The sequence below is a fragment of the Phascolarctos cinereus genome, unplaced genomic scaffold, assembly GCF_003287225.1.
Source record: "Phascolarctos cinereus isolate Bilbo 61053 unplaced genomic scaffold, phaCin_HiC Scaffold_3;HRSCAF=262, whole genome shotgun sequence".
In the NCBI taxonomy this organism is placed as follows: domain Eukaryota; kingdom Metazoa; phylum Chordata; class Mammalia; order Diprotodontia; family Phascolarctidae; genus Phascolarctos; species Phascolarctos cinereus.
The window spans coordinates 68,631,460-68,659,289 of NW_027555736.1; the positions used below are offsets into that span (position 1 = coordinate 68,631,460).

The 27,830-nt window shown below is 38.1% G+C and overlaps 1 protein-coding gene across 1 annotated transcript in view; it reads right to left on the bottom strand.

Annotated features, from left to right (window-relative positions):
* FRMPD2 (FERM and PDZ domain containing 2) overlaps positions 1 to 27,830 on the bottom strand; it is a 288,737-nt gene that overhangs the window by 165,794 nt on the left and 95,113 nt on the right. The window contains exons 23-28 of the mRNA XM_020997014.2: positions 26,579 to 26,672; positions 19,890 to 19,975; positions 13,701 to 13,848; positions 9,400 to 9,614; positions 7,915 to 8,013; positions 5,777 to 6,126 (exon numbers count right to left, since the gene is read on the bottom strand). Of these exons, the coding sequence (XP_020852673.1) occupies positions 5,777 to 6,126; positions 7,915 to 8,013; positions 9,400 to 9,614; positions 13,701 to 13,848; positions 19,890 to 19,975; positions 26,579 to 26,672 (992 nt within the window). The remainder of the gene's footprint in view (positions 1 to 5,776; positions 6,127 to 7,914; positions 8,014 to 9,399; positions 9,615 to 13,700; positions 13,849 to 19,889; positions 19,976 to 26,578; positions 26,673 to 27,830) is intronic.

Consider the following 27,830-nt stretch of genomic DNA (forward strand, 5'->3'; position numbering starts at 1 on the left):
TAAATTGGAGATAAGCATCAGAAAGAAGGCACTAGCATTAAAGAGGACCCCACTTCCTTGTGGAAGGAGGGATTTTAGCTCGGACTTGAAAGAAGTCGCATAAGACAGGAGGCAGAGATGAAGAAGAAAAGAATTCCGGGCATAAGGAAAAACCAGTGAAAATGCCTAGAGTCTAGAGATGGAGTGTCTTGTGTAAGGAACAAGGAGGTCAATGTCACTGAATCACAGAGTATGTAAAAGGAATAAGGCGTAAGAAAATGGGAAAAGTAAGAGGGTGCCAGGAAGGGCTTTCAATGCCAAACAGAGGATTTTATATTTGATCCCAGACTTAATAAGAAACCAGTGGAGTTTCTTGATTTTCTAGGGAAGACATGGTCAAATCTGTGTTTTAGGAAGATTCATTTGACAACTGAGTGGAACATGAACTGAAGTGGTGAGCTACTTAAGGCAGGGAGACCAACCAAAAGGATATTTCAATAGTCCCAGTATGAGACAATGATGACCTGCACCATAGTGGTAGCCGTGTCAGAGGACAGTAGGAGGCATATACAAGAAATATCACCAAAAAAGCATTATCACTCATCCATTGATCAGTCCAGCTGAATTCAAAGGCACAGAATCAGAATATGGGCTAACTGATGCTAAATTGTTTCCGCTACTCTTTAAGAACATTTACTAAGGCATAGGAGTGGAATGGGATGCCTCAGCTGGTAGTTTTACAAAGGTAAAACGACAATTGATTGGATATGAGCGGTGAGATTGAAGAGTTGAGGCTGACACCTCAGTTGCAAGCCTGGGGACTGTGAGGCTGGTGGTACCTTGATAGTAACAAGGGAATTTAGAAGGGGTTAGGGACAGAGTTAGGGAAGAAGGATGAGTCAAGTTTTGGACATGTTGAATTTAATATATAATAGGACTTCTGGTTTGAGAAGTCCAAGAAGCCATTGGACATGTGAGTTTTGAGGTTAGGAGAAAAGTTGGATTGGATAAGTAGATATGAGAATCATCAGATTTTTGTTGTTGTTGTATAACGCTGTAGAAAGGACATTCAAGGTAGGAGTCAGAAGACCTAGGTTTAATTACTAACTTTGACACTTTATAGCTATAAATCAATTGACAAACATTTATTAAGTGCCTACTATGTGCCATACACTGTGCTAAATTTGGGGATACAAAAAGAAACACAAGGCAGTCTTTGACCTCAAGGAGCTTACAGTCTAATGGGGGAGACAACATGCAAAAAATATATACCAAGCAAGTTATATACAGGATAAATAGGAAATAATTAACAAAGGGATGGCATTAGATTTAAGAGTAGATGAGGAAAGCTTCCAGTAAAAGTAGGATTTGAGTTGGGACTCAAAGAAACTTGGCCAATTGCTTGACCTCCTTGACCTTCAATTCCCCATCCACAAAATAGGGATAATAATTTTTGTACTGCCTATTTCAGGGTAGTAATGAGGAAAATGCTTTGTGAACCACAATATGCCATAGAAGCATACATAATAAGTATTTCTTAATGTCTACTAGGGCCAATCATTTTTCTAGGTGTCAGGGACATAATTATAAAGAATGAAATTATGCCTATTCATAAGGAGTTTACATTCTAAAGTGGGAGACTACAAATATATACAGACAGAAAGATAGATATAGATGTAGATATGGCCATAGGAAAAGGACAGCAGTGCATCCACCTTGTCTGAACCACCAGGTTCCATTAAAAAGAATAGTGGTAGCTAAAACCAAAAGAATAGTTTGGAGTCACATCACAAAGGGCAGTGAAAATCATGCTACAGAGCTAGGGTTTTATTCTGTAAGCAATGGGGAGCTACTACAATGTTATGAGCAGGTGAGAGGCATGATCAAATTTGCTGTGTTTTTGCTTTTTGAACCCTTTCATCATAACTACAATTTATATCATAGCAAGCCCTTGGTCAGGAACACAACCCCCAAATTTCCTCTGGGAAAATATAATCTACTTTAGGATTGATTCACTTTTGACATAATTTCCAGGAACCACTTGCAGGGATGACTGTACCAATGATTAATAACAATCACAGATGTAGATAAGCATCTCAATTAGAAGAATTTGAATAATTTGTTTCTCACATGAAACTACCAGCTCTATGTCAACTACTGGCTAAACCCACAGAACAAGGTAAATTCAAGGCTTAGAATTTAACAGGAATCACAAAGTCAATTCAATTCAGTTCAACTGCCATTAATTGCCTACTGTGTGAAAGAACTATGCTGGGCATTATGGATTTCAGTCTTTTTCAATTTTTGTGTTTGTTTTATTTTGTTTTTGATCCAGACCTAGATATCTCAGCAACTCACCTGTAACTTAGAGCCTTAGAATAGGGGTTCTCAACCTGTTTTCTGTTATGGATCCCTTTGGCAGTTGTTAAAACTTATGGATCCCTTTCCAGAATAATGTTGTTAAATGCATAAAATAAAAATAAAATGATTACCAGAAAAATCAATTATATTGAAACAGTTACCAAAATGTACATGTATGTATACATGTGCATATAGACATATAAATATACATTCATGTATTGTGTTATGTTTGTAATATATAATTTCTATGTGATGCATAAGTTTATGTCATCGTGCATACATTATACATGTTGGAATACATTATATATCATCATGTAATATGTAATTTATATGCAATATTATATCAAATTATATATTATAATGTATGTGTGTGTACATAGAGGAATATATTACCTATCATATGGGTAATATATAATTTATATATAACATTATAATTATATATTATAATATATGCATATATACATAGATACATACATGCATACACACATTCAGGCAGGAACTGATCCCTCATCTTCTTGGCTATACAGCCAGTCTTCTACTTAGAATGCCTCACTAACTAACTCTTCAGGCATTGGGGGTTAGAAAGTAAAAAATGAAATTGCCCTCAAGAAATGTACAAGTTCAGTATTCTCCGAGTTAGTTGACCCACTTATTTGGTTTCTCTAATTCTTTTTGATACCCAAAATCATTTAGCATTTGAGCATTTTGAAAAATCTTCACTAATGAACATGGGCGCTTAGTACTCAGTACAAGGCTAAACTTCAGCCTTTTATTCAAGAGGACACAGTCAGTAAATCCTTGGGCTTCAAGTAACCAGTTTTCTCTCCCTTCCCTTCCCTTTCACCCCTTCCAGATGATGGCAGTCGCCAGTAGTGAGACCTTGCTTCAGTCAGCCGTCTGCTGCCCCCTCCTGGCCATGGCTGATACCACTAGGTCCCGGGAAATATCTAGGTCCCTGCAACAGGTCAGCGAGGTACCTCTTTTAAAATGTTCACCAGAATCTTTTCATTTCAGTGACTAGAACAAATGCTGATTACAGTATATGGTACAAATCCTTTTGGTATCGAATCATGCTGCTGCCCTGTATTGTTTTATAACTTTTATAGATTTATGTATTCTGGGGTTCTTAAAATAGAGCCTACAGACTCTTGGCACAGTGGCAATGAATAGATTTCAGGCAGTTTGAGAATCTGGAAGGGAAAAATATTACTTCTTTATTTTTACTGGACTCTAAGTGAAATTTAGCACATCCTTCAACTATGCATGTAGACAACAAAACATTGAAAGGGTCAACAGACAACCAGATTGCCAGAGCAGTCCAGGACCCACAAAAATTAAGAACCCCTTGGTCTAAATTGTAAGCTCCTTAAAAAATTATCTTCCTTTCTTCCTTTCTTACTTCCTTCTTTCCTTCCTTCCTTCCTCTCTTACTTTTCTTTCTTTCTTTTGCTCTTTCACCTACAGAGATTTTAACATAGTTTTTTAACTCAATTCAATTGCATTGAAACAATTTCTACTAAGGCAAGTCTAAGAGAGAGGCAATGTACTATAATGGACAGAAACAACTGGCATTGGAATCAGGAAGACCTAGGTTCAAGTTTTACCTCTGAGACCTACTGGCTATGTGACTCTGGTCAAGTCACAAGTAACCTCTTATTACCTTCCCTAAGTAATTCTTGAAGATGAGAAGTTACAACCAGTTGCTGGTCAGCATTGCAAAGAAAATCACAGAGCCTGAGCAGCAGCAACAAAAAGCCAGAGAGCTAATAACCCTCATTTTTTGTGAATAAGCACATATACAAAAAGTTAAATGAGAAAGTTGAGATAAACAAATGCTTTGTTATGATTTTCAGTATAAGTGCTCAGACTTAAAATTAGAGACCAGAAATGACTAGCATATTAATAGAATACTGTGATATAAGAAATGATGAGCTCGTTGATTTTAGAAAAACATGGACAGACTTGCATAAAATAATGAAGAGCAAAATGAGCAGGACCAAGAGAATGTTGTATACAGTAATAGCAACATTATTTTAAGACCAACTTGGAATGAATATTATAAATACCCAAATTAACTACAAAAGACATGAAGGAAGACACTATTTGCATCACAGAAAGAACTGATAAATAGAAGTATATACAGAATGATTTTACATATATATCTAGATAGATGATAGATAGATAGATAGATAGATAGATAGATAGATAGATAGATAGATAGATAGATAGATAGATATATTTGTGCCTAATTGTAGCCATCTCTGGGGTGAGGAGGGGAGAAAAAAAGGAAAAAAATATGTAATAAATTTATTATATATTTAAAAGGAATAGCAAGTTGTACATGACAGATTTGCCGTTATATGAGAAATCATCTTTTTATTATTCTACTGTCATAGAAATGCTTGTTTTACTTCAAGAATTAAAAATAAAATAAATAAAAAAATTTTTAAAGGATTGGGGATATAAAGAAAAATCCCTCAAAGATGCTAAGAATACCAACTCTTTAGAATTTCATTTGACTATAAATATCATTCCCAATTTAGTCAAGTCAAGAGAACAAGCTTTTATTAAGCACCTATTATGTGCTCAATACAACATCAGGCCTCTGTGCCAAGTGTTTACCTCTCCAACATCAGGCACTATGCTAAGTTCTAGGGATACAAAGAAAGTCAAAAAAGTCCCTGCTCTCAAAGAATTTATAGTCTGATGAAGAAATAATATACAAACAACTACATATAGATAAGATAGTACAGGATAATTTGGAGATAATCAACAAAGGGAAGACACTAGCATTAAGAGTGATCAGTGAAGGTTTCTTACAGTTTCTTACAGAGGATTTTAGCTGAGACTTGAAACAAACCAGGAGATGGAGATAAGGATTCTAGCATTCTACATAAACATTCTAGGCATGGAAGATAGCAGGAGAACAGCAAATGGGAGAGACTATGTGATGATTGAAAACATACCATTTTGCCTTTTGTGAATCTCAACCAATTAATGGAATACTGGTATTTTAATCAATTAACTTAATCAATTAATCGAATTAATACTGTTATTTACTTGCTTTAGTCTTATCACCTCAAGTAGACTGTAAGGCTCTTGAGGACAGGGCTTATCTTTTGTACTTCCCTTGCATTCCTTCCAGCCAAGCATTAAACATTCCATAGATATTCTATAAATAAAACCCAGTGTCTGTCCTTATATACCTTAGAATCCAGCAGTGCTTTACACAATACCATGTAATGAAAGATTAGGGTTGAAAAAGACCTTGGGGATAATTTAGTACCAGTTCCCTTTATACCCCAGATGAAGAAACTGAAACCCTGAGTGGTAAGATGACTTGTTCAAAGTTATACATGGAGCTAACATTTATTATTAGTTCCAGTAATGAAACTTATCCAATACCCAGAGAACCTGCAAGTCTATTCATTCTTACCTTTCTGATGTCCTTACATCACAAACTGAGTAGCAATTTTGCCTTACATCCTCTTCTAAAGAGGAAACCAACTCTGGAGCAGCAGTTTCTTGGTGATGACTCCATGAACATTCGTGGAAGACATCTGGATGAGTTAATAGTGCACCCCAAGTTCTCTCTTCATCTTCATCAGAGCTCCACTCTTCCTCATCAATGGACTTATGGAAAGATACTGTCTTAGAACCCACATCTTCCTCTGATTCCAATGAGGAACTGTCCTTCTCACTATTACCTGGATTCGAGTTGCTCCTGTGTTCCGAAGTAAGGCATTCAGCCCTGGTAAATTCTTTGTCTTGAGAGGGCGTAGGTGTCTGTTAGGATTTTTAAAAGGAATTAAAATCTGAACCTTTCTCTTTCTCTAGGCAATTTTCTAAGAAATGTCTCTTGATTCAAATCCTTTACCATCTCAGATCTCTCTTCTATAAAACTCTAAATAAAACAGAACCATTTTTCCTTCTCTGGACTTTCCTTCTCAGCTCTCTAACCATTCTTCATCTTTTTCTGTCCCATTCTTCTATTTATCATGTCTTCCAGAGTTTTATTTTTGGCTTCTCTCTTTTCCTCTTCGTAATTTCTACCACTCACAACTCCTGGAACTCATTTGTAACTTCCATTCAGTTTTCCCATATTCCCATTCCCACATTTTCATCTCTTCCCTGATGTGCCCTAAGTATGCTGCCATCAACTCAAATGCAACTGAATAATGGTAGCTGAAAACTGATTTTCAAAGAATCATGAACTATAATCCTTCTAGTAAGATGGAGGACGACTAAGTCTTATTATGGTCTCTGTTATTATGTCCTATAGACAACTGGATCTGATCATCTGCCCTACCATTAGTCTGTCCTTCGGATCCTTGGGCATTGCCATCTGATCTGTTGATGTACTCTAAGTAATCCTTGACCTTGACATCTACCCTTTCATTGCACCCAAAGGAACACTAGGTCATTCTATTCATCCTGCAGCTGTTGTCTCCCTATTAGAACATGAATTCCTAGAAAGCAGGGACTGTCTCATTTTGGCACTTTGCAAGCATTTAATAAATGCTTTTTTTTCCTTCCTTCCCTTCCTCCTTCCTTCTTTTCTCCCTTCTTCCTTCCTGTCATTCCTTCCTTCCTTTTCTCTCTCCCCCATTATTCCTCCTTTCCTCCCCTCCCTCCTTTTTTTCTTCCTTTTACCTCCTTCTTCCCTCCTTTATTCCTTTCTTTCTTCCTAGCTTTCCTCCTTCATCTTTTTCTTCTTTCCTCCCTATCTCCATCCTTCCTTCCTTCTTTCCTGCCTTCATATCTCCCATATCTGGGACATTTGAGAGATTGATTATATATCTTTATTTCATTCTATTTCAATTTTCTCTAAATCATTTAGGTAATTATCTCATAAACCATAAGCTCCCAAAATAAAAGATATGGTCTATGATTTTTTTTTCGCTAGCACAACATTGTACCATTAGACTGTAAGCTCCTTGAGAACAAGGATTGTCTTTCACCTTTCTTTGTCTCCCCTTTGCTTAGCACAGTGCCTGACACATAGAAGGTGCTAAATAACTGGTCATTCACTGAGTGACACATAATTGATAAATGCTTTTGGTGATGATGATGCCTCCTCCTATGTAAAGACTAAGAACTTTTTTCCCCATTTTGATCTCTCTTAGTAGAAATGGGTACTCATTTTAGGTGAATTACCTCTTCTGTGATCGTTTTGCTTCCTACTTAAAAAAAAATCCCATCCTTCTATTCATACTTAAATTATATAGATACTGATAAAAGGTAATTATAAGTTGAGACCACCCTCCAGATTCTGGTTCTAGATGAGTCAGCTATTGAAATAGCTACAAAAGGAGAACAGCATAAGGGAATGGAAGGAACAGAAGGAGAACCTGAATGGAAAGACAAAAATACAACAGTGTCTTTTTAACTGATCCTTTACATTTATAACAAGGTGGGGTTCACTAATATTCTAGTAAGAAAATTTCCATTGAACCCTTTCCTTGCACATACCACTAAGGGTAATAAAAGTACCTAAAATATACATACCTAAAAAATACATTTACATTTCCAAATCAGAATAATTTGATCTAAACAAATAGTATCTTATCTTACCAGCAAATCCTGGTCTATTTCAGGCAGTATACCTTGAAGTGGTCTGCAAAGACGCAAAGTAACCTTTTCAGGAGCACCTCTCAGTAGGTGAAGGACTTCCTAAAAGCCAAAGACACGGCTATTACCAACAGTTAGGGAATTGGTGTATCTCCATAACACAGGTGCAGCTCTGGTAAAGATGTCAGAGGTCATCTTAGCCAACCCCTTTGTTTTACACGTGAGGGATCCAGGGCTTGGAGAGAGTAAGCAACTTGCCCAAAGGCATACAGGCTATTATGTGGGAATTATTTTGACTCCAATTCAGAATTATTTCCACTGTGTTATGCTACTGCTCTAGTTAGATGTCGAGCTACATGTTGCCCCTGTCCCACTCTTCTACCCTTCCTACCAACTCTTCAACGTGAGCATTCACAACTTGGACACTGGCAAACATTAAGGGGTTTAATTTACTATTTTGTTGATTGTCTAGACTTAAGAAAGTGATGGAGAAAATATTAATAATGCAAATTAAACTGAAAAGTATGTGCCAATATATTCTTTTTCAGAATATTATTAGTTACTAGACATCCACCAGCAGACTCCTGCCTTTCCTCTTATAATTAGTGTTCTAAATTAGAGGCACCATTTGCCCACACACACACCTGTTTTGCACAAAACTTCAAGATAGCCTCTTGTCAGCATTATTTTTTAGCATTTTCCTTTCAAAGACTATTCATTTTAAGTATGTGGCCTATATTTGGACCAAGATAGCATATTCTTCTTTTTTTCTTTCAATTTTCATTGTTTCCTCTCTTTTCCATTTGTAAGGATAAATTTTAACAACTGAATATGGGCTACATTGAAGACCTTTGAGGGAAGGTGCTCTGTGTAAATAAATGAAAGAATGTCATGTAAACGCCAACTGTCCTATATGTGCACTTGAATCAAATCCTTTCTCGTATTCTCCAGATAACTATATTGCATACCAAAAAAAAAAATCCACTAAATTCCAAAGTTAATGAGAAATCTACAGACTAGCCATTATGGTATTTTAAATTTGCCTCCTCTTAAATTGCCCAAGAATGAAAGAAATTGATTCTAGAGTTCCTTGGAATTGGCCAATCAATGAAGTTGAAGATGAAATAGACAGTATTTTAATGTGTTTGGTAATTCAGTCATATATAATATGTCCTCCAAAGTAATATTTCCCATTGCACACACTAAAGGGCATAAATCTAGTATCTAGGTCAGAATTTTGTTTCTGGTATGATAATTAAGTTAATTATAATCAATACTAGCCCAGTGCTGCCCATTTCCAAAGCTGTGAAATAGGAAATTAAGTGCAGATAATTATTCTGCATAACTGTTCTATCCTTCCAGCCAAAGATGATTTCTTCACCTGTAATCTTTAGATAGAAAATATTTCAGAGCAGTGAGCCTGATGAAATTCAGTTTGACCTTAATTATATTCCACCATGAGGAGCATCATTTGTTAAGCTCCAGTACCTGGTAAGAGAGACCTTGTGTAGGCTTTCCATTCACAGCCAGGATAATATCACCAACTGCAATTTCCCCATTCTCTTCAGCTGGCTGCCCTGGAAACAGTCTCTTAATCCTCACGATATAACTTCTAAGGTGATCTGAGCTCTCCCTTGCTGTCTGAAGGAAGCTGAATCCCAGGCCACTGGAGGTCTTCTTCAGAGTGACCTCAAATATGTTATCTGTTTGATGAGAAGTCAATAAAGGAATTCATCAGTAGACTTCAGCACTGGAATTATTTCCCCAGTGATTGAAGCAAAATGGAAACTGTCCAAGAGCTTTGATCTAAACTTTACATACAACCCCCAAAAAATATAAAGCAGATTTTCACAATTTCCAGTTCAGTTTAGTGATTTTCCATTTTTTAAAAGATTTTATATGTGAATGCAAAAACTCGCTCATGCACACACACTCCACTTCAGTCTTCGATATCACCTTTTCACCTACTTACCCTCCATCCTAAGAGTCTACAAAGCTTTCATGGGAAACAAAAGTTCATATGATTGGGCTAAACAATCCAAAACATTCAGATTAGAAAAAGAATTGTTTTTAAAAATTGGAATTGTCTTCCATATTCTCTGGATAATTGCTGAACTCCCCGCTTAGTTCTGCTATTTAGACTTGACCTTAAAACATAACACGTGTTTAGATACCACGTGTTCAAAACCATACAGAAAGCAAGATGGCCTGGCAGTGAAACCAAAGTTTTCCCCTGTGGGATCATAGGCAGCACAAAGAGGGGCCAAATGGTGCTGATGGTGGTGGTGCTGATGGTGGTGGTGATGGTGGTGGTGATCATCCATTGGAAGGAATTCTGGGTTTGAGGTCAGAGGATTTCTGTTCAAGTCCTTGCTAGCTACTTACCACTGTGTAACTATGCAAATCACTTAACCCCTCTTGGCCTCAATTTCTTCCTCAATAATTGAGAGGATAGGAATGAATGCTCTCATAGTCCCTCCCAACACTAAGGGCTAGGATGATGATATAATGATCTTAGATCAATATTCTAGAGGGCTAGATGGTTTACAGAATACTCTTCTTAGGACAACCCAGAGTGAGTAGGCAGTCAGCACATCGACATTAGTAGCCCTACTTTACAGGTAAGGAAACTGAAATATTTGATGACTTTTTGAAAAAGTAGGAAGTGCTGAGCTTAGAGCCAGGAAGACCGGGTCCAAGTCCCTGCTCTGACATTTAATAGCTAGGTGACAATGTGTCTTAGGCATTATTCCTTCTACCCACACTTTGAACACAGAGGAGCTCATTAGGCTGCATGGCATTAAACTTTACTTATGGAGACATCAATGGGGATCAAGCAAATGAACTGGCTCATTTGTGGGGTGGGAAACTTATGTAAACTGCTATCAAGAAGGAAGGGTAGTTTTTAGAATTTGATTACTTACATATTCCAGAAGGAGTCATTATAGTTAGTGACTTATGTGCATCTTCACTGTAGAATTTCACTAGTATATCCATGCTGAGTGTTTGCTTATATAATTTGACTTAGTTTTTATATTAAGTATTTTTTTAAATTTCATTCATCAATTCAACCACTTCAATCCACAATTTACATTTGGGGCCATTGTGCATCATGTCTAAGATATAAGCTTTGTATGACTCAAGTAGCTCTTTAGACCAATCTACTGAGTCATACAATGGTTACAATCTATGCTTATTGAAATAAAAAAATCATAGAACCTTTCTATGCTTTGGCATAAAACCATTTTAAGTGATTCTAATGCTTTAATAAATTAATGAGTTTTTTAAGTCATTTTTATTTTTTCTCTAATAGATGTCAAGGTATTGTTCATTTTCTAAAACAAAAAAAAACCTTTTTACTGGAAACGTTACAGCAGGGAAAGAAAAGTATTTACTTTTTTTTTCCTTCTCTATGATCAGCAAACAGTTAAGGTGATATTCGACACATGAAAGTTATTGGGTTTTGTCTTTTCTTGACCCAGATGGTAGAATTAGGAATGATGTATGGAAATTACAGAGACGTAGACTTCAGCTTAATGTCATGAAAATTTTCCTAATTATTTTATTTCTAATAACAAAAATAGCAGCTAGAAACTCCTCCATTAGACTATGAGCTCCTTGAGAGTGGGGATGGCCTTTTACCTTTCTTTGGATCCCCAGAGCCTGGCTTGTAGTAGTGCTTAATAAATGTTTATTGACTGATTGCTTTATATGTCTCATGTGAGCCTTATAATAACCCTGTGAGACAGAAAAAAAACCCCAAGCATTATGTCCCCATTTTACAGATGAAGAAACAAAGACTCAGAGACATTAAATGACTTGCTCTTAGTCTAATACAAAGCTAATACAAATAAGAGGCAGGACTGAACTCCCAGCCTTCTCTCGCTGTCCAATAATGTATCCATTACAACACACTGCCTTTTCAACTAGTCAATCAGAGACACAAAGAAAAGCAAAAGGATTCCCTTCTCTCAAGGAGCTCCCAGTCTACTGGGGGAACTTGTAAGCAACTAGGTAACAGTTAGTAGTGGGTAGCCTGGAGGGAAGAATCCTACCAGACTCACAGCCCTGGAGTCAGGAAGATCAGAGTTCAAATCTAGCCTGAGACACTTCCTAGCTATGTAACCCTGGGCATATCACTTAACTTCTCTTTCCCTTAGCTTCTTCATCTATAAAATGGTGATAATAATTAGCACTTACCTCCCAGCGTTGTTATGAGGATCAAATGAGAAAATTGTAAAGCACTGAGCACAGTGCCTAGCACATAGTAAGCATTATATAAAAATCATTATTATTGTATACGGGATAAATTGGAGGTAGTCTCAGAGGGAAAAGCACTACAATTGAGGAGGATTGGGAAAGACTTCTTGCAGGAGGTGGGGCTTTAGCTGAGACTTGAAAGAAGCTTAGGAAGCTGGAAAGAGGCAGGGGCTAGAAGGGAAAAAATTCCAGGTAGGGGGCACAGCCAGTAAGAATGCATTGGGTGAGAAGATGGAATGTCATGTGTAAGAAACAGCAGTGAGGCCAGTGTCATGGAGCACAGTAAGATGTAAGAAGACTAGGAAGGAAGAAGGGCCCAGATTAGGAAGGGCTTTAAAAGTCAAACAGCAGATTTTATATTTGATCCTAGGGATCAAATAGGGAGCCTCTTGAGCTTATGGAATAGTGGGTTGTGACCTGGTCAATCTTGTGCTTAAGGAAGGTCAATTTGACAGCTGAGTAGAGAATGGACTGGATTGAGGAGAGAATTGAGGCACAGAGACCAACCAACAGGGTATTGCAATAGTACAGGCATAAGGTGATGAGAACCTGTACCACAATGGTGCCAGGGTCAAAGGAGAGTTGGGGGAGTATTTAAGAGATGTTACCAAAAATACAACTGCATGTTGACTATCAATGGATTGGTCTAGCTAAGGTAAGATTCTCATCACCAGCATATGAGTCACCAGATGCTAAACTGTTTCTACTACTCATTAAAACCACCTCTTAAGGCACATTATTAGAATGGGCTGCTTCAATTAGTAGTGTTTCCCATCACTGAGGGTCTTCCCAGCAAAGATTGAGTGACTACTTCCTAGGAATGTTGTAACGAATATTTCTAACTCTGGAAGGGGTCAGACCAGCTCTCTTCCAACTCTGAAATCTGTTATTTACAACAGAATCTGCCTTGGGACTGAAAAAAAAACCTACTATAATAAGATTTAAAATAGCTTAGCATCAAATCATGACTGACCATGGAATTTAGCGTTTCCCTTAGGGCAAAGCAAATTCATCAGCAAAGGACATTGAGACGTGGAGTGAGGAGACATGTCTGTTACTCCTAAGCAAATTGATGGGAGGGGGTATTGTTCTTATTTTTAGATGGAGTAAATCTCCTTAAGTACCATGTTCACCCAAACTGCAGCATCATGTTCACACCCTAGAGACAAAAAGGCTTGACCAATGTAGTACTTCAAGATGGAAAAATGGCCCTGGTCTCCAAATCTAATCTCAATCTCCAACACTTTCACACAAATCTAATCAAAGTCAAACCACAATTTCTGTAACAAGCTGAAAAGCAAAATCCTGCCTTGTGAGCATTTTTGGCATCTCACCCTTTTCAGAAATATGCTTAATTAGTATACTTTCTATCCCATCAGGGAAGATACCCGATTCCTAATCAGCATCATTCTGTTTTCTCTTTAACACCTAAAGAAATCATTTTTTTCACGTCCTTATTTTAGTTCACTATTTCAACACCACGCGAGGACAATATGACAATAGTAACACTCCATTCCCTCTCCTCTCACCATCTGTCACCAAGGCACAGCTCTCAGGGTTGTCAGGCAAGGTTGTTGCTAAGGAAACAGCAACACATTCATCTTTCTTTCTGTCATCAGCAGATGGACACTGCTCTGCCGGTCTCTGGTCTCTCTTTTCTAAAACCAGTCTTGCAACCTGCACGGATGGAGGAAATAAATGCAATTTATATATCCTACGGAGAGCATAGAGTTTTCACATCCCTAAGAAATTCTGTTTCTCTCTCTTATGATCTCCTGGATAAGAAACTGCTTAGGCTCCAAATTAATCTTCCTCTCTTGCTTTTCCTGACTCAGCACTAAAGGTGTCTGACTGGAAATTACACCTAGGAAGATCTTTGGCCAGGTCCAATTAATTAGGAAGCTGCAACAAGTCTCAAAAAAAGGGGACTGGGACCAAGAATAACTATATGAATTCTTAATGGAATAAATAACTGTCAATCAACCAGATTTTTATCTTGTTCTATGCCTCTTTAACGCATAGATCATGTCAAATATTTTTACTATATATTACAGTTATCTGCATGACTTATCCCTTATTAGACTAATTCTTTGTTTGTTCGTTTGTTTTTAGGCAACTGGGGTTAAGTGACTTGCCCAGGGTCACACAGCTAGTAAGTGTCAAGTGTTTGGTCTGAGAACGGATTTGAACTCAGGTCCTCCTGACTTCAGGGCCAGTGCTCTATCCACTGTGCCACCTAGCTGCCCCTAGACTATAAATTCTTGAGAACAGAAACCCTGTCTCATCTAAACTTTGTACTTCTTCAGTGCCCAGCACAGTACTCTGAATATGAGAAGTACTTAATATTAGCTGAATGGATGAAAGAGCAAATTTGTAGATCATGTTTATATTGAGACTAGACCCATAACTAGGGTGTGGCAGCCAGAAATAACATGGGAAGAGGAGTAGGACATAGGACATGACCACCATTTTATTGATAAGGAAACTGAAGAATAGAGCATTAAAATGGCAGTATAGGTAGTAAGTTGAAGAGCCATGATTGAAATACCATTCATCTGATTTTTTTCGCTATGCCAAAGGATCCCTTACCACAAAAAGCAATAAAAGCAAAAGAGAATGAAGAGATAGATTTGGGAAAAATACATTCAGCAAATATAAGAATGGGGATGGAGATCAGACTTGTGATTTAACAGATATGAAGAACTCCCTCTTCCAATGCAGGTCAGCACCTTCTCTGTAACTTACAATCTAAAAGAATTTCTTAAAACATTGACTTGTCAAGAGTCTTGGAACCAGCAAACAAGACTTGAACTCAGGTCTTCTTGGCTCTGAGTCCAGCTTTCTATCCACTGTGCCATGTTGCCTTTTGAAGCAAATATAGTTGATGTAAATCTGACATCTAGAATCTATCAGAAACTAAAACAGATTCATAAAGCTATCATCTAAACCTTAGTGAATAAAGGGAAAAGGCTATAAACAGTTCTTAAAAAAGAAAATACAAGTGATAAATAATGACTTGGAAAATTGTTTGGACTCTTTAATGACCAAATAAATGCAAATAAAACATCTTTGGGATATTATGTTATATCCATTACATTGGAAAATATCATTTAAAATTATCGAAATCCAATGTTGGCAGGTCTGTTGGGAAACAGACTGTTGATGGAGAACTGATTGAGGACAATCTTTATTGAAAGCAGTAGGACAAGTTACTATAGGAGTTATAATACTGATCATTTCCTTTCACTTGGCTATTTTACTAACATAATTAGACCCTAAGGATATAACCAAAAAGCAACAAGGAGAGGGAAGGGACAGAGAAAGAAAGACCACTCCATACAAAAATATTAACAGCAATTTTATATGTAACAGACAAAAATGGAATCATTCTGCATGTCCAGCAATTAAAAACTGAGTAAGTTGCAGCATATCAATTTAACAGAACACTACTATACTACAAAATGACAAAGAAATAGAGGAAGGTTTAATGCAAGTGATGCAAAGACAAGAGCAAAATCAAAATAGTAACCCTATTTTGGCTATAGAAAAATAACAGCCACAACATCTAATAAGTACATGGCTACAAAAATGTCTGGAAAGGGACACAAAGAAAATGAGTTATTGTATTGTTAAACTATATACTTCTTCTTTTTCTTTTTTACCCAATTATAAATAGTTTGGAGTTGGTGGTATTTTTTATGCTTTTGTTATTTTGTTTGTTTTTGTTAATATCATTAAATTTAACATTCTATGATTTTAATTCTTTTCTAGAACATGAAGGGACCTTGGACCATCTCATCCAAACTTCTTGTTTTATAGATGAAGAAACTGAAGACCTTTGCACAAATAACTTATCCAAAGTAAAAGAGTAGAGCTAGAACTTAAACTCAGATTTTATGACTTGTGAATCCATTGCTCTTTCCACTAAGCTATTGGTTTCCAGGTGGTGCTGTATATAGAGTTCTGGACCTGGAGTCAGGAAGACTTGAGTTCAGACATTATTTGCTATGTGACTCTGGACAAGTGATTTAGCCTCTATTTGCCTCAATTGTAAAATGGGCATATTAAGTAGCACCTACTTCCCAGGATTGTTGTGAAGATCCAATGAAATAATAGTTGTAAAGCTCTTGGCACATAATAGTTGTTTAATATACCCTTGTTTCCTTCTTTCTTTATTCAGTTATCAACCTTAAGTTCAGAGAACATTAGAAGAGACCTCTTCCACAAAGCACTCCTTTACACAAGATGTAGGTCATCTCTCTCTTCTCCCTCCTTGTACCTGCTATCCTGGATAGATATCATCCTATATTTCTCCTCCCTTTCTCAGTTTTTCACTTCCTGAAAAAGCCAATTACACTTGGAGAATCTAATTCCTCTTCTCTCTTTCTCTTCTAAATCCTGTGCTATCTGGCTTCCCACCTCATGATGAAACAGAATCTACTGTCTCCAAAGTTACTAATGATCTATTAATTGCTGAATCTGGTGGCATTTCCTTAGTCTTCATGTTTCTTAACTTCTCTACAGCATTTGACACTGCTGATTTGACACTCCCTTACTCAACCCTACTTGGGTTTTCATAACTCTGCTCTGTGCTGGTTCTTCTCCTACCTCTGACCACTTCCCAGTCTCCTTTGCTAATTCTTCACCCACATCACATCCACTAACTGTTGGTGTGCCCCAAGGCTCTGTTCTGAGCCCTCATCTTTTTGGTCTCTACCTTGCCTCACTTGGTGATTTTATCAGCTCCCACAGATTCAACTATCACCTCTCTTAAGCATTTAATGAATGTCTGTTGATTGACTGACTCTATGCAAATGACTCCCAGAACTATATATCCCTCCTCAGCCCTAGTCCTACTGCTGAGCCGAAACAACTGCTGGATATTTTAAACTAGATGTCCTATCAAACTCAACGTGTTCAAAGAATAAGACATTCTCTTTCTTCTCTAAAACTGTTCTTCTTCCCAATACCCCAATTACTGTCAAGAGCATCGTTCTGGTAATCCAGGTTATCTTCTAGTAACCTCAGTATCACCTTATTCCGCATACACACACACACACACACACACACACACACACACATTCACATACAGACACATTCTCTCACACACACACACACTCTCTCTCTGTCACACATATATACTCTCTCTCTCTGTCTCATACACACACACACACACACACACACACCTCTTACATATTAAATCAGTTGCAAAATATTAGAGTTTCTACTTTCACAAAACCTTTCATTTACATTCCCTTCTTTCCACTCTCACAGCTGCTACCCTTACTCAGGCCCACATCACCTTTCACATGGACGATTGCAATAACCTTCATTTTGGTCACCCTGTTTCAAATCTTTTCCCACTCCAATTCCTCCTTCACATAGGCACCAAAATGATTTCCCTAAACACAAGAGTGAGCATGTCCCGCTGCTCTTCCCATCCAATAGACTCCAGTACTGCCTTATTACCTCTAGGATCAAAGGTAAGCTCTTCTGTTTGACATTCAAAGCTCTTCACACCTGGCTCCTCCCTACCATCCCAGTCTTCTTCCATATCCATCTCATCCATGGCCTCTGCAGACCAGCATTCCTGGCTTCCTTGCTGTTCCTGCAACACAACCCTCTAGCTCCAGTTTCTGTGTCTTTGTATTAGCTATCTTCCATGCCTGGAATGCTCACTATCCTAAACTCTGACCCTTGAAACCTCCTCTTTCTTTAGAACTTCAGGTGTCATCTTCTACATTCAGCCTTTCCTGATTCCCCCAGGGACTAGTGTTCTCCCTTTCAAAACTGCCTTGTATTGTCTTTGTATATATTCTAGATATACTTATCTAGCAGTCATGGCTGTCTCACTTGTTAGAGTGGAAGCTCCTCGAGGGCAGCAGCTATTTCATTTTTTTGTCCATACATCTCCAATGATTAACACGGTGTCTGGCACATAGTAGTAGCTTAATAAATTCTGGTTGAAGGACTGATTGATTCTCAATTCTTATAGCAGACTCAAAGAATCACTTAAGCTTTCTGGTCCTCCTATCTCTCCATTTATAAAATAGGAATAATGATACTTGTCCTGCTAACTTCATAATGCTCTTTGAGGAAAGTTTTTTGTGAAGTTTTACATAAATGTTAGCTATATTATTGTCCCTGTACCCTCTCTCCATTGCTAGAATGGCTCTTTGTACAGATGGGGTACCTCCTACATTAAAATGACTGTGTCCTTATTTGCTCTGCAGAGGCTATTGTGGGTCTATGCTGGCCATACATAATCAATCAATCAATTAATGAGCATTTATTAAGCATCCTACTGAGTTACATGCTAGGCATATAAAGACAAAAAAAATTAAACAACTTTGTTCCCAATAAGCTTACATTCTATTGAGTAAGACAACATTTCCATACATAAACAAAGACATAGACATATATACTTCATGTACACAAACATATACATACATATGTACACATCTCACAAAACAGATGTGCATACTGCATTGTGTGTACATTTACATATGTCCCTATATGCGTGTTCACATATGTATACACGTTATTGAATCATTTCAGTCATGTCCAACTCTTTATGACCGCATTTTGGGTTTTCTTAGAAAGATACTGGAGTGGTTCACCATTTACTTTTCCAGATCATTTTACAGATAAGAAAGCTGAGGTAAACAGAGTTAAGTGGCTTGCCCAATATCACGTATACATACACATGTATGTATACATATGCAAGTATATATGCCCATATGCATATATGCATGTACATATGTGTGCATGTATAAGTGTGTATGTTTGTGTGTGAGGCAAAGCATGTGCATGCACTGTGTGCACTTACACGTATACTGCACACATACATATACATATTTACACACATATGCAGAGACAAAGAGAATAAACACCAACTATAAGGTAGGTAGAGAAAGAGGTCGCTAGCAGTTGGGGGTGGTGCAAAAAGGCTTCATGTAAAGGATGCTTCAAGTTCATCTTAAAGTGAGAGACAATAATGTAGGGTTAAGGAGGCAGTGCATTCCAGGCCTGGAGGACAAAGGTACAGAGATGAGATATGGAGCACCATGTGTAAGCTCATCCCAGGCTCAAGCTCAAAGGACCTAAGGAAAGTTTCCATTTTCACTAGTTCCTTGACCTTTATCCAATCTCTTTCGTGTATTTGATACTGTTATTTCTTCAGTAGAGAAGGACAGTGAGTTCTTGATCGTTACACCCACTGTGACATAAGGAAGTATCTCCCTTAAGTCACACACACATAGACACATTCACTGCTGGCATGCCATCTGTTTGGTTGGCAGCTAACTGTTGATGGTGTCCAAAATCTCCCTAAAATCTTCCCTGATTATGTAGCAGAGATAGAGTGCCTAGGGGGCAAATGGGCATCTGTAACAACAGCCTGTGTGATAATCTGAATAACAGAGCACAGCCTGTTAAGCACTCTGTCTCTAGAATCCAGGCAGCCCGATTCATTAGGCCAAAATTCAACAGTCTTCAAGCCAATATACAAGGGACAAGATTTTCAGCTGGGAAACATCTGGCTTCACCTGGATTTCACACTGCTAAAAAAGTGAAATGACTAAAGAGAGAAGAAATCTTGGTTTTGTTTCCTGCAAAATCCTGTCTAACTGAAACTGGCTACGTTTATGGATTTCCTGTGAAGCTTTCTCAAGTGGAAGACCTCAAAAGGATAAAGTGGATAAAATTACTTCACAGACCTGCTGGGAGTTCTTGAGGCATTCAACAGCCTGCTTGTGGGTGATACCACACAGATTAATTCCATCCACCTCCAGCAGGCGGTCACCTGGGAAAGAGGAAAAGTAAGCTGATGTCAGTATTTCCAGTCCTTTCTTCCAGAGATGTCTGTGATCAGCTCCCAAAACAAACATATTCCCCAACATTTCCATGGCTATGAGAAGTATTGTCCTTTCTTTCTTTTTCTCAGCACAGCCTTAATCTACCAGAAGAGGACAAAGGAAATACAACACCCATAGCACAGTTCTGAATGAACAGAAGCAAGCATCCATTGCATGTTAATGCTATGAGGTTGAGAATGGTAAATGTGTCTATTTCTCAAAATGTACCATTTTAAAGGGAAGCTTAAACTTTTTTTGTGGAAGCAAAATGCTGAAAACAAAATGGATGCCCATTGACTGAGGAACGACTAAACAAATTGTGGTATGTGAATTTATTATTTCTTTATTATGATTTCTTTATTAATATATAAATATTGTGCCATAAGAAATAATGGATATAAAGAATTCAGAAAAACATGCAGAGACTTGTATGATGTAATTATAGAGTAAAGAAAGCTGAACCAAGAAATTCTGCTATCTAGTGACTACAATAATACAAATGAAAACAACCTATAAAGATATCACAATCCAGCAACACTCTTCTCTAGTGCAGCTGAATCAGATTAAAATGTAATTGGGACATATTTTTAAATAAATAAAAATATAATAGAACAGAGATAATGTTAATATGTGGTTTTCTAAGTCAATACGCAGGGGAGCAGAAGGGAGGATCCTTGCATAGGTTTAATGGCCCTCATTTCCATTTCAGTTGGATACTATAACTCTAAAGGACCAATGGGGATCCATACATACTTTTTTCTCCTCAGTAGAGAGGCAGGAGACTTCAGATGTGAACTGTTGCATACACTAATAGAAGTGGTCATTACTGGTGTTCAGTCATTTCAGTCATGTATGACTCTTTGTGTCCCCAGTTGGGGTTTTCTTGGCAAAGATCCTGGAGTAGTTTCCAATTTCCTTTTCCACATAGTTTTACAGATGAGAAACTGAAGCAAACAGGTTAACTGACTTGCCCAGGGTCACACAGCTAATAAGTGCTTGAGGCCAGATTTGAACTTAGGTCTTCCTGACTCACGGCCCAGCACTCCATCCACTGCACTAGCTGCCCATTGGTCACTGTCCATGGTCACTATAGTAGTTTATTTTGTTTAATTGTTAATCTTTGTTACAAAGAAGTGATTTATGGCAAGAGTGTTGATATTAGGAAACAGCCATGACATAAAAAAGTCAATAAAACAACAAAGTAAAATGTAAACTGAAGTAGATATGGTTTATCTTTTTTAAAACATCAGAACGCATACAACCTGCAATAGATACACATATCTGAAGGTACTCAAGTCCCAAAATAACCTGGGTATAGGGAGGGATCTCTTAATTCTTAGTCTCATCCTCTAAGTAAGTGACTAATTACAGTAAGGTGGTAATAATTAGACTAAAAGATTTCAAAGAAAGAGACATAGCTTTTTTGTTAATACCACCTTTTTTAATATGTATATGACTTTCCTCAAATTGTCTCCATCATACTACTGAAATAGCTCTTTCCTTTTTATGCCAATTTAATGGCCCTGTTTCATTTCTTAAATGACCTCATAGTCAAGTCAACATGTTAGGTGGCTCAGTGGATGGAGTGCTGGGCCTAAATTCAGGAAGACTTATCTTCCCAAGTTCAAATCCGGCCTCAGACACTTATTAACTGTGTGACCCTGAACAAGTCACTTAATCCTGTTTGCCTCAGTTTCTTGTCTGTAAAACAATCTGAAGAAGAAAGTGGCAAACCATTCCAGTACCTTGGCCAAGGAAAACCCCAAATGGAATCACGAAGAATAGGACACAACTGAAAGGACTGAATTAAATAAGTGTATATTTATCAAGCACTTACTATATTCCAAGCATTGTGCTAAACATGGGGCATAACAAAGAAAGGCAAAAATGGTCCCTACTTCTCAAGGAGCTCACAGTCTAATGAGAGAGACAACGTGCAAATAATTATGTTTTAAAAAATTATATACAGAATAAATTCAATATAATCTTAGAGGGAAGGCATTAGCATTAAGGATGAATCTAAAAAGACTTCTTGTAGAAGGTAGGATCTAAACTGTGCCTTGAAGGTGGCAAGGGAAGACAGGAGATAGAGAAGAAGGGGAGAGAATTCCAGGCACTGGGGACATCCAACATAAATGCAAAGTCAGAATACGAAATATCACGTGTGAGCGACAACAAAGAGGCCAACAGCACCAGATAACAGAATGTATGAAGGGGAGTAAGGTCTGAGAACACTAGAAAGGTAGAAGGGGCCAGGTTATGAAGTGCTTTAAAAGTCAAACAGAGGGATACACTGGGGGAGGGGAGGGTGACAAGGTCAAATCTGCTCATCAGGAAAACCAATTTGACAGCTAAGTGGAGGATGGACTGGAGTGGGGGAAGATTAGGCAAGGAAACCAGTCAGAAGCAGAAGGGTGTTGTAATAGTCTAGGCGTGAGGTGACGAGAGCCTGCATCAATATGGTGGCAGCATCAGAGGATAGAAGTGAATATACAAGAAATGTTGTGAAGGTAGAATTGACAGGACTCAGCAATTAATTGGATGGGAGGAGAAGGGGAGAGAATGAGAAATCAAGGATGATACCTTAGTTATGATTGAGTGACTGGGAGGATAGTGAGCCCCTTGACAGTAATAGGGAAGTTTGGAATAAGGAAGGGTTTGGAGTGGGGGCGGGGGGGAGATAATGAGTTCACTTTTTGACATGTTCAGTTAAAAATATCTGTAGAATACCCAATTCTAGATGTCTAATAAGGAATTGGAGATATGAGTCTGGATATCAAGAGCAAGATTGGGACTGGATAAATAGATTTGAGAATCATCTTCATAGGGATGATAAATGAATTCATAGAACTTGATAAGCTCACCAAGCAAAATAGTCTGGGGGGGGGGGAAGAGCACCCAGGACAGAGCCTTGGAGCATACCCAGTCAATTGGTATGACCTGGATGAAAATTCAGCAAAGACTGACAAGGAGCTATCAGAGAGAACCAGGAGAGGGCAGTGTCATAGAATCCTAGAGAGAAGAAAGTATCCATAGGAAGGTAACTGATGATGTCAAAGGCTGCAGAGAGATCAGAAGGATGAAGATTTAGAAAAGGTCATTAGATTTGGCAATTAAGAGATCATTGTATGAGAGAGAGATAGAGATAGACAGACAGAGAAAGGGAGAGACAAATACAGAAAGAGAGAAGATATTTTGTATCTCTACCTAGAATATAAACAACTTGAGAAGAACTAATTCCTCTGCATATAGTGAGCTTTGTAAGTATTTATTGAGTTTAATTGAATTCTTTGTCCTCCTTAACTTCCTTGAGCATCATTTGACATTGTTGGCCTCCTGTATTCCCTGTTATATTTTTCCTTTTGGATTATACGCCATTGCACTGTCATGGTTCTTCTTACAAAATTGCAGAGTCACACGAATCTGATAGTTGCAAGGGACCTCAGAGGTCATCTAGTTTAAATTGTATCTGATCAAGATTCCCCTCTACACCATCCCTGACAAGTGGTCATCTAGCATTTGTTTAAAGACTGCTTCTTAAAAAGAATTCCCTACCTCCCAAGATAGTCTATTCCACTTCTAGTGAGCTCTAATTACTAAAAGCTCAAATCTGCCTCTCTGCAACTTCCACCCACTATTCCTAATTCTGCCCTTTAGGGTCAAGGAGAAATTTGACCCCCTTTTCTTAAGATAGCCCTTAAATACTAAGAAGACAGCTACCATTTGACTCCCTTTAAAAACTCCATCCCTAAATGCTATCCGTCCCCAGAGAAAGAACTGATGGTGTCTGAATACAGATCGAAGCACACTTTTTTTTAACTTTATTTTTCTTGAGTTCCTTTTGTCTATGTTTTCTTTTATAACATCTCTATTATGGATATGTTTTGAATGACTACACATGCATAACCTATATTGAATTGCTTGCCTTCTCAACGGGGGGGAGGGGAGGGAGAGAATTTGGAACTCAAAATTTTAAAAACAAACATTAAAAATTGTTTCACATGTAAATGAGTAAAAATAAAAGACTAAATATTAATTAATTAATTTTAAAACTCCATCCCTACACCTTTCATGGATAGCTCTTCTTCTTCCCATTTGCTAACACAAACATCCCCCCAAGGTTCTATGCTTATAGGTAGAGTTCATAGTTCAGTACCAGAAGTACACAAGAATTAATTAAGTCAGAATCATGGGAGTCAAAGTAGCCCAGAAGGAGGTGGCAAGAGGATGAGTAACAGTCTAAGAAAGCTTATAAGAATAAAGCCAGTATCAGTCTTCATAAAGGTGAAGCTAGGAAGGACAGAGTAGCCCTCCCACTAGCAGAGGATATCTCAGCCCAACCAAAAGAGTCACCAATCTCACCCAAAGGGAAATTCCCTGAAGTCTCTATGGGCGCAACCTAGAAATAAGGCATATGTTGAGGCATTGGCTCCTCTATGTATGTTCTGCTTCTCAGCGTCTTTTCCCATTCTTCCCATGTTTTTCCTCAAAGAGGGTCTAGTACCACAGGTCATCTTTTGAAGGTCATTTCCCAACCTCTAGTGCTAACTAGACATAATGCAGACATAAAGCACCAAGTCATTATTTTTTGCACCAATAAGGAGTCTTATGCTAATTCCCCAGGCTTGAACCCAGCATTACATAGAGCTAGATATAAAGTTCTGTGCCTGACTTCAAAAAAGCAACTTCACAGGTAAGTACAAGATGGGGGTAGGCATAACCAGATAACCATTTGTCTGAAGGGGGAAAAAAGGTCTTAATGAACTACAACCTCAAAAAGTACCAGTAGTGTGAAATAATAGCCAAGAAAGCAAGTGTGATGTTGGGCTACATTGAGGATCAAGTGTCCAGGCCTGTGGAGGCCATGGGCCTCCCTTACTCTGCCCTAAGCAGATCACTTCAAGGAGATTAATATTCAGTTCTGGGCATCCTAGTTTAGGAAGAATTTTGTAAGCTTGAGAGCATCTAGAAAAGAAAAATCAGAATAATAAAGGGCTCTATTTTATTTAATTTAAGAAATTGGTGGTGTTTAATCTGGAAAAGAAAAGACGTATAGGGGATATTGGAGCTGCTTCTAAGAATTTTGAAGATGGTCACCGGAAAGAGGGATTAGGAGAAATAGGTGAGAGGTATAGTGAGGAAAATTGTGGCTGAATAGAAGTAGGGAAAAACTTCTAAACTATCAGAGTAATCTAAAAAGGTAATGGGTTGCTTGTAGGTGGTCTGCAAACAAAGGCTATATGAACCCTTCACAGGTATGTCACAGAGTGGAGTATTCCAATATGGACTGGAGTACCAGGCTCCTGACATCCCTTCTAATTAGGAGACTCAATTAATTAATCCCCATTTAACAACCTTGAACTGGACTCATTACCGGCAATCTCTCTCTGCTCCAACATATACTTTTGATACCACCATCAGCAAAATCCCTTCCTTGGCTACTCCCCAGCAACCCAAATTGTAACCCCCAGTAGAATGAAATTTCCTTGAGGCAGGGACAGTCGGCATTGCTGTTTTGTCCAGCACATATTAGGCACAACAAATTTTTGTGTAATTGATGGATATCTAGTCCAACCCTCTCATTCTACAGAGAAGGAAATATGAAGTGATTGGCTCAGGTATAGTGATTTCCTTGGTCTTCAAAATAACTTTGTTCTGTTTTGAGAAAATTGATTCATAAGAAGTTCCACTGTGCACCACTCTGATCTCTATACTCACGCTACTCAAAAACCTTAGTTTTCCATCATCTATCCAACTTAATCTAGCTGTCAACACACTGATCAATCTGTTTCGTGCTTTTCTCCCACTACATCTCCCACTCCCTACTTGTTGAAATTCTTCCCTTTCTTCAAGGCTCAATCGGTGCATGTTGAATTGGAGATGCCTACGTGACATCTAGTTCAAGATGTTCAAAAGGAACCCGACACCTAATTAGATCACCAAGAAAGATAATGTTTGTAAACTTAGAAAGGGCTTTAGAGTCACAGACTGTGAATCACCTCTCTGAACTATCCACCAAATCACCAGGGTCTAGACCAAGGGTGGGGAACTTACAGTTTCAAGGCCACGTGGTCTTCTAGGTCCTCAAGTGAGGCCCTTCCACTGAATCCAAACTTCACAGAACAAATCCTCTTAATAAAAGGATTTGTTCTACAAAATTTGTACTCAGTCAAAAGGCTGCACCCAAGGACTCACCCCCACCCCTGGACAGGTCAAGCATCTTGTTGTTCACCTTACTTATATAAGCATTACCCACCTACCTACTTTCCAACTCTTGCTCAGGGAAGAATAATCAAATCAGTATTTTGGGAAAGGTCATGACAGTTTACTACCCTGTGGCTCCATGTATGATCCCTGAAACTCTAAATCAACACTCTTTTCCTTGGTTACCACTCAACAATACATGTTGTTACCTCAACGTCTTCCATGATGTCTTCCCTGATCCACTTCCCATCACTTCTCTCTCATCTGCCCCCCAATCTGGAAGTGATCCCTTGGACTCTTAATTCAATGTTCAGTTCAGAAACTTCCACTATGAGTTCACACTTTACCAATCTCAATTTGCCCTTCTTTAGCAGCTGGTCCTCCAGGAACAATGGATTTCACATATATTCCTCCATAGCGCACACTAGTATTAATACCACCCTGAAAAACAAACACACACACACCATTTGTCAACTCTAACATCACAAAAGCAAGATGTGTGCCATTGCGTGTCTCAGAATAAAGTTTAATTAATATCTAGCTTGGTAATAAATGCAGCACTCTGTGGAACACAGATGTATATTACAAAAACTTTCATGGAAATTCATTGAAGGAGGAAACAATTCTAATGTGGATATAACTCTTAGTCAGTGTAAGTCAGACCTTGACATTTCAGGAACTATTTTATGAATCAATTTTCTTAAAACAAATCAAAGTTATTTTGAAGCCCAAGGAAATCACTACACCTGAGATACTTTAAGAATCACCTCATATTGCTTCTTCTGTAAAATGAGGGAATTGGACTCGATAATCCATTAATTAAACAAGAATTCATTATATTTAATATGTGCTAGCAAAATAGAAATGCACAAATTAGACTGCCCTGCCTCAAGGAAATTTCGTTCTACTGGGGATTACAACATGTATTGGTAAGTGGTAACCAAGGAAGAGAGTATTTATCTAGGTAGTTTCAGGGATGATAAATGGAACCGCAGGGTACTACACTGTCATGCTTTCCCATAGCGATGGTAACATTGATTTGATTATTCTTCTCTGAGCAAGAGTTGGAAATATTTACATCAATAGGATAGGAGGCAAGATGTTTGAATTGTCTAGACCCTGATGATTCGGTGGATCAGTTCAGTGAGATGATGCACAGTCTGTGACTCTGAGGCTCTTTTAGGTCTGCTTGGTAATCTCATCAGGTCCCCTGGGTTCAATTATTATCTCTATGCAGATGATTCCCAGATGTGTTGATTTAGCCCTTGTGTCTCTCCTGAACTCTGGTCCTACATTGTCAACTGCTTTTTGGATATCTTGAGCTAGATGTGCCACAGGCATATCTGACTCAATATGCCCCTAAAAGCATTCATTTTTCCTCCTATATCTTCTCCTCTTCTCAATTTTGCTATTTCTGTAAGAGTACCACAATCCTCTTAACCATCCAGGCTCCCAATCTGAGTGGCATTGTTAACTTCCAACTCACCCCACCTATCCAATATGTTGTTCTTCCCTTCACAATGCTCTTTCCTATTCATCCCCCTTCTCTCCACTCACATAGCTGCTACCCTGGTACAAACCTCCTATCATCTCTCATCT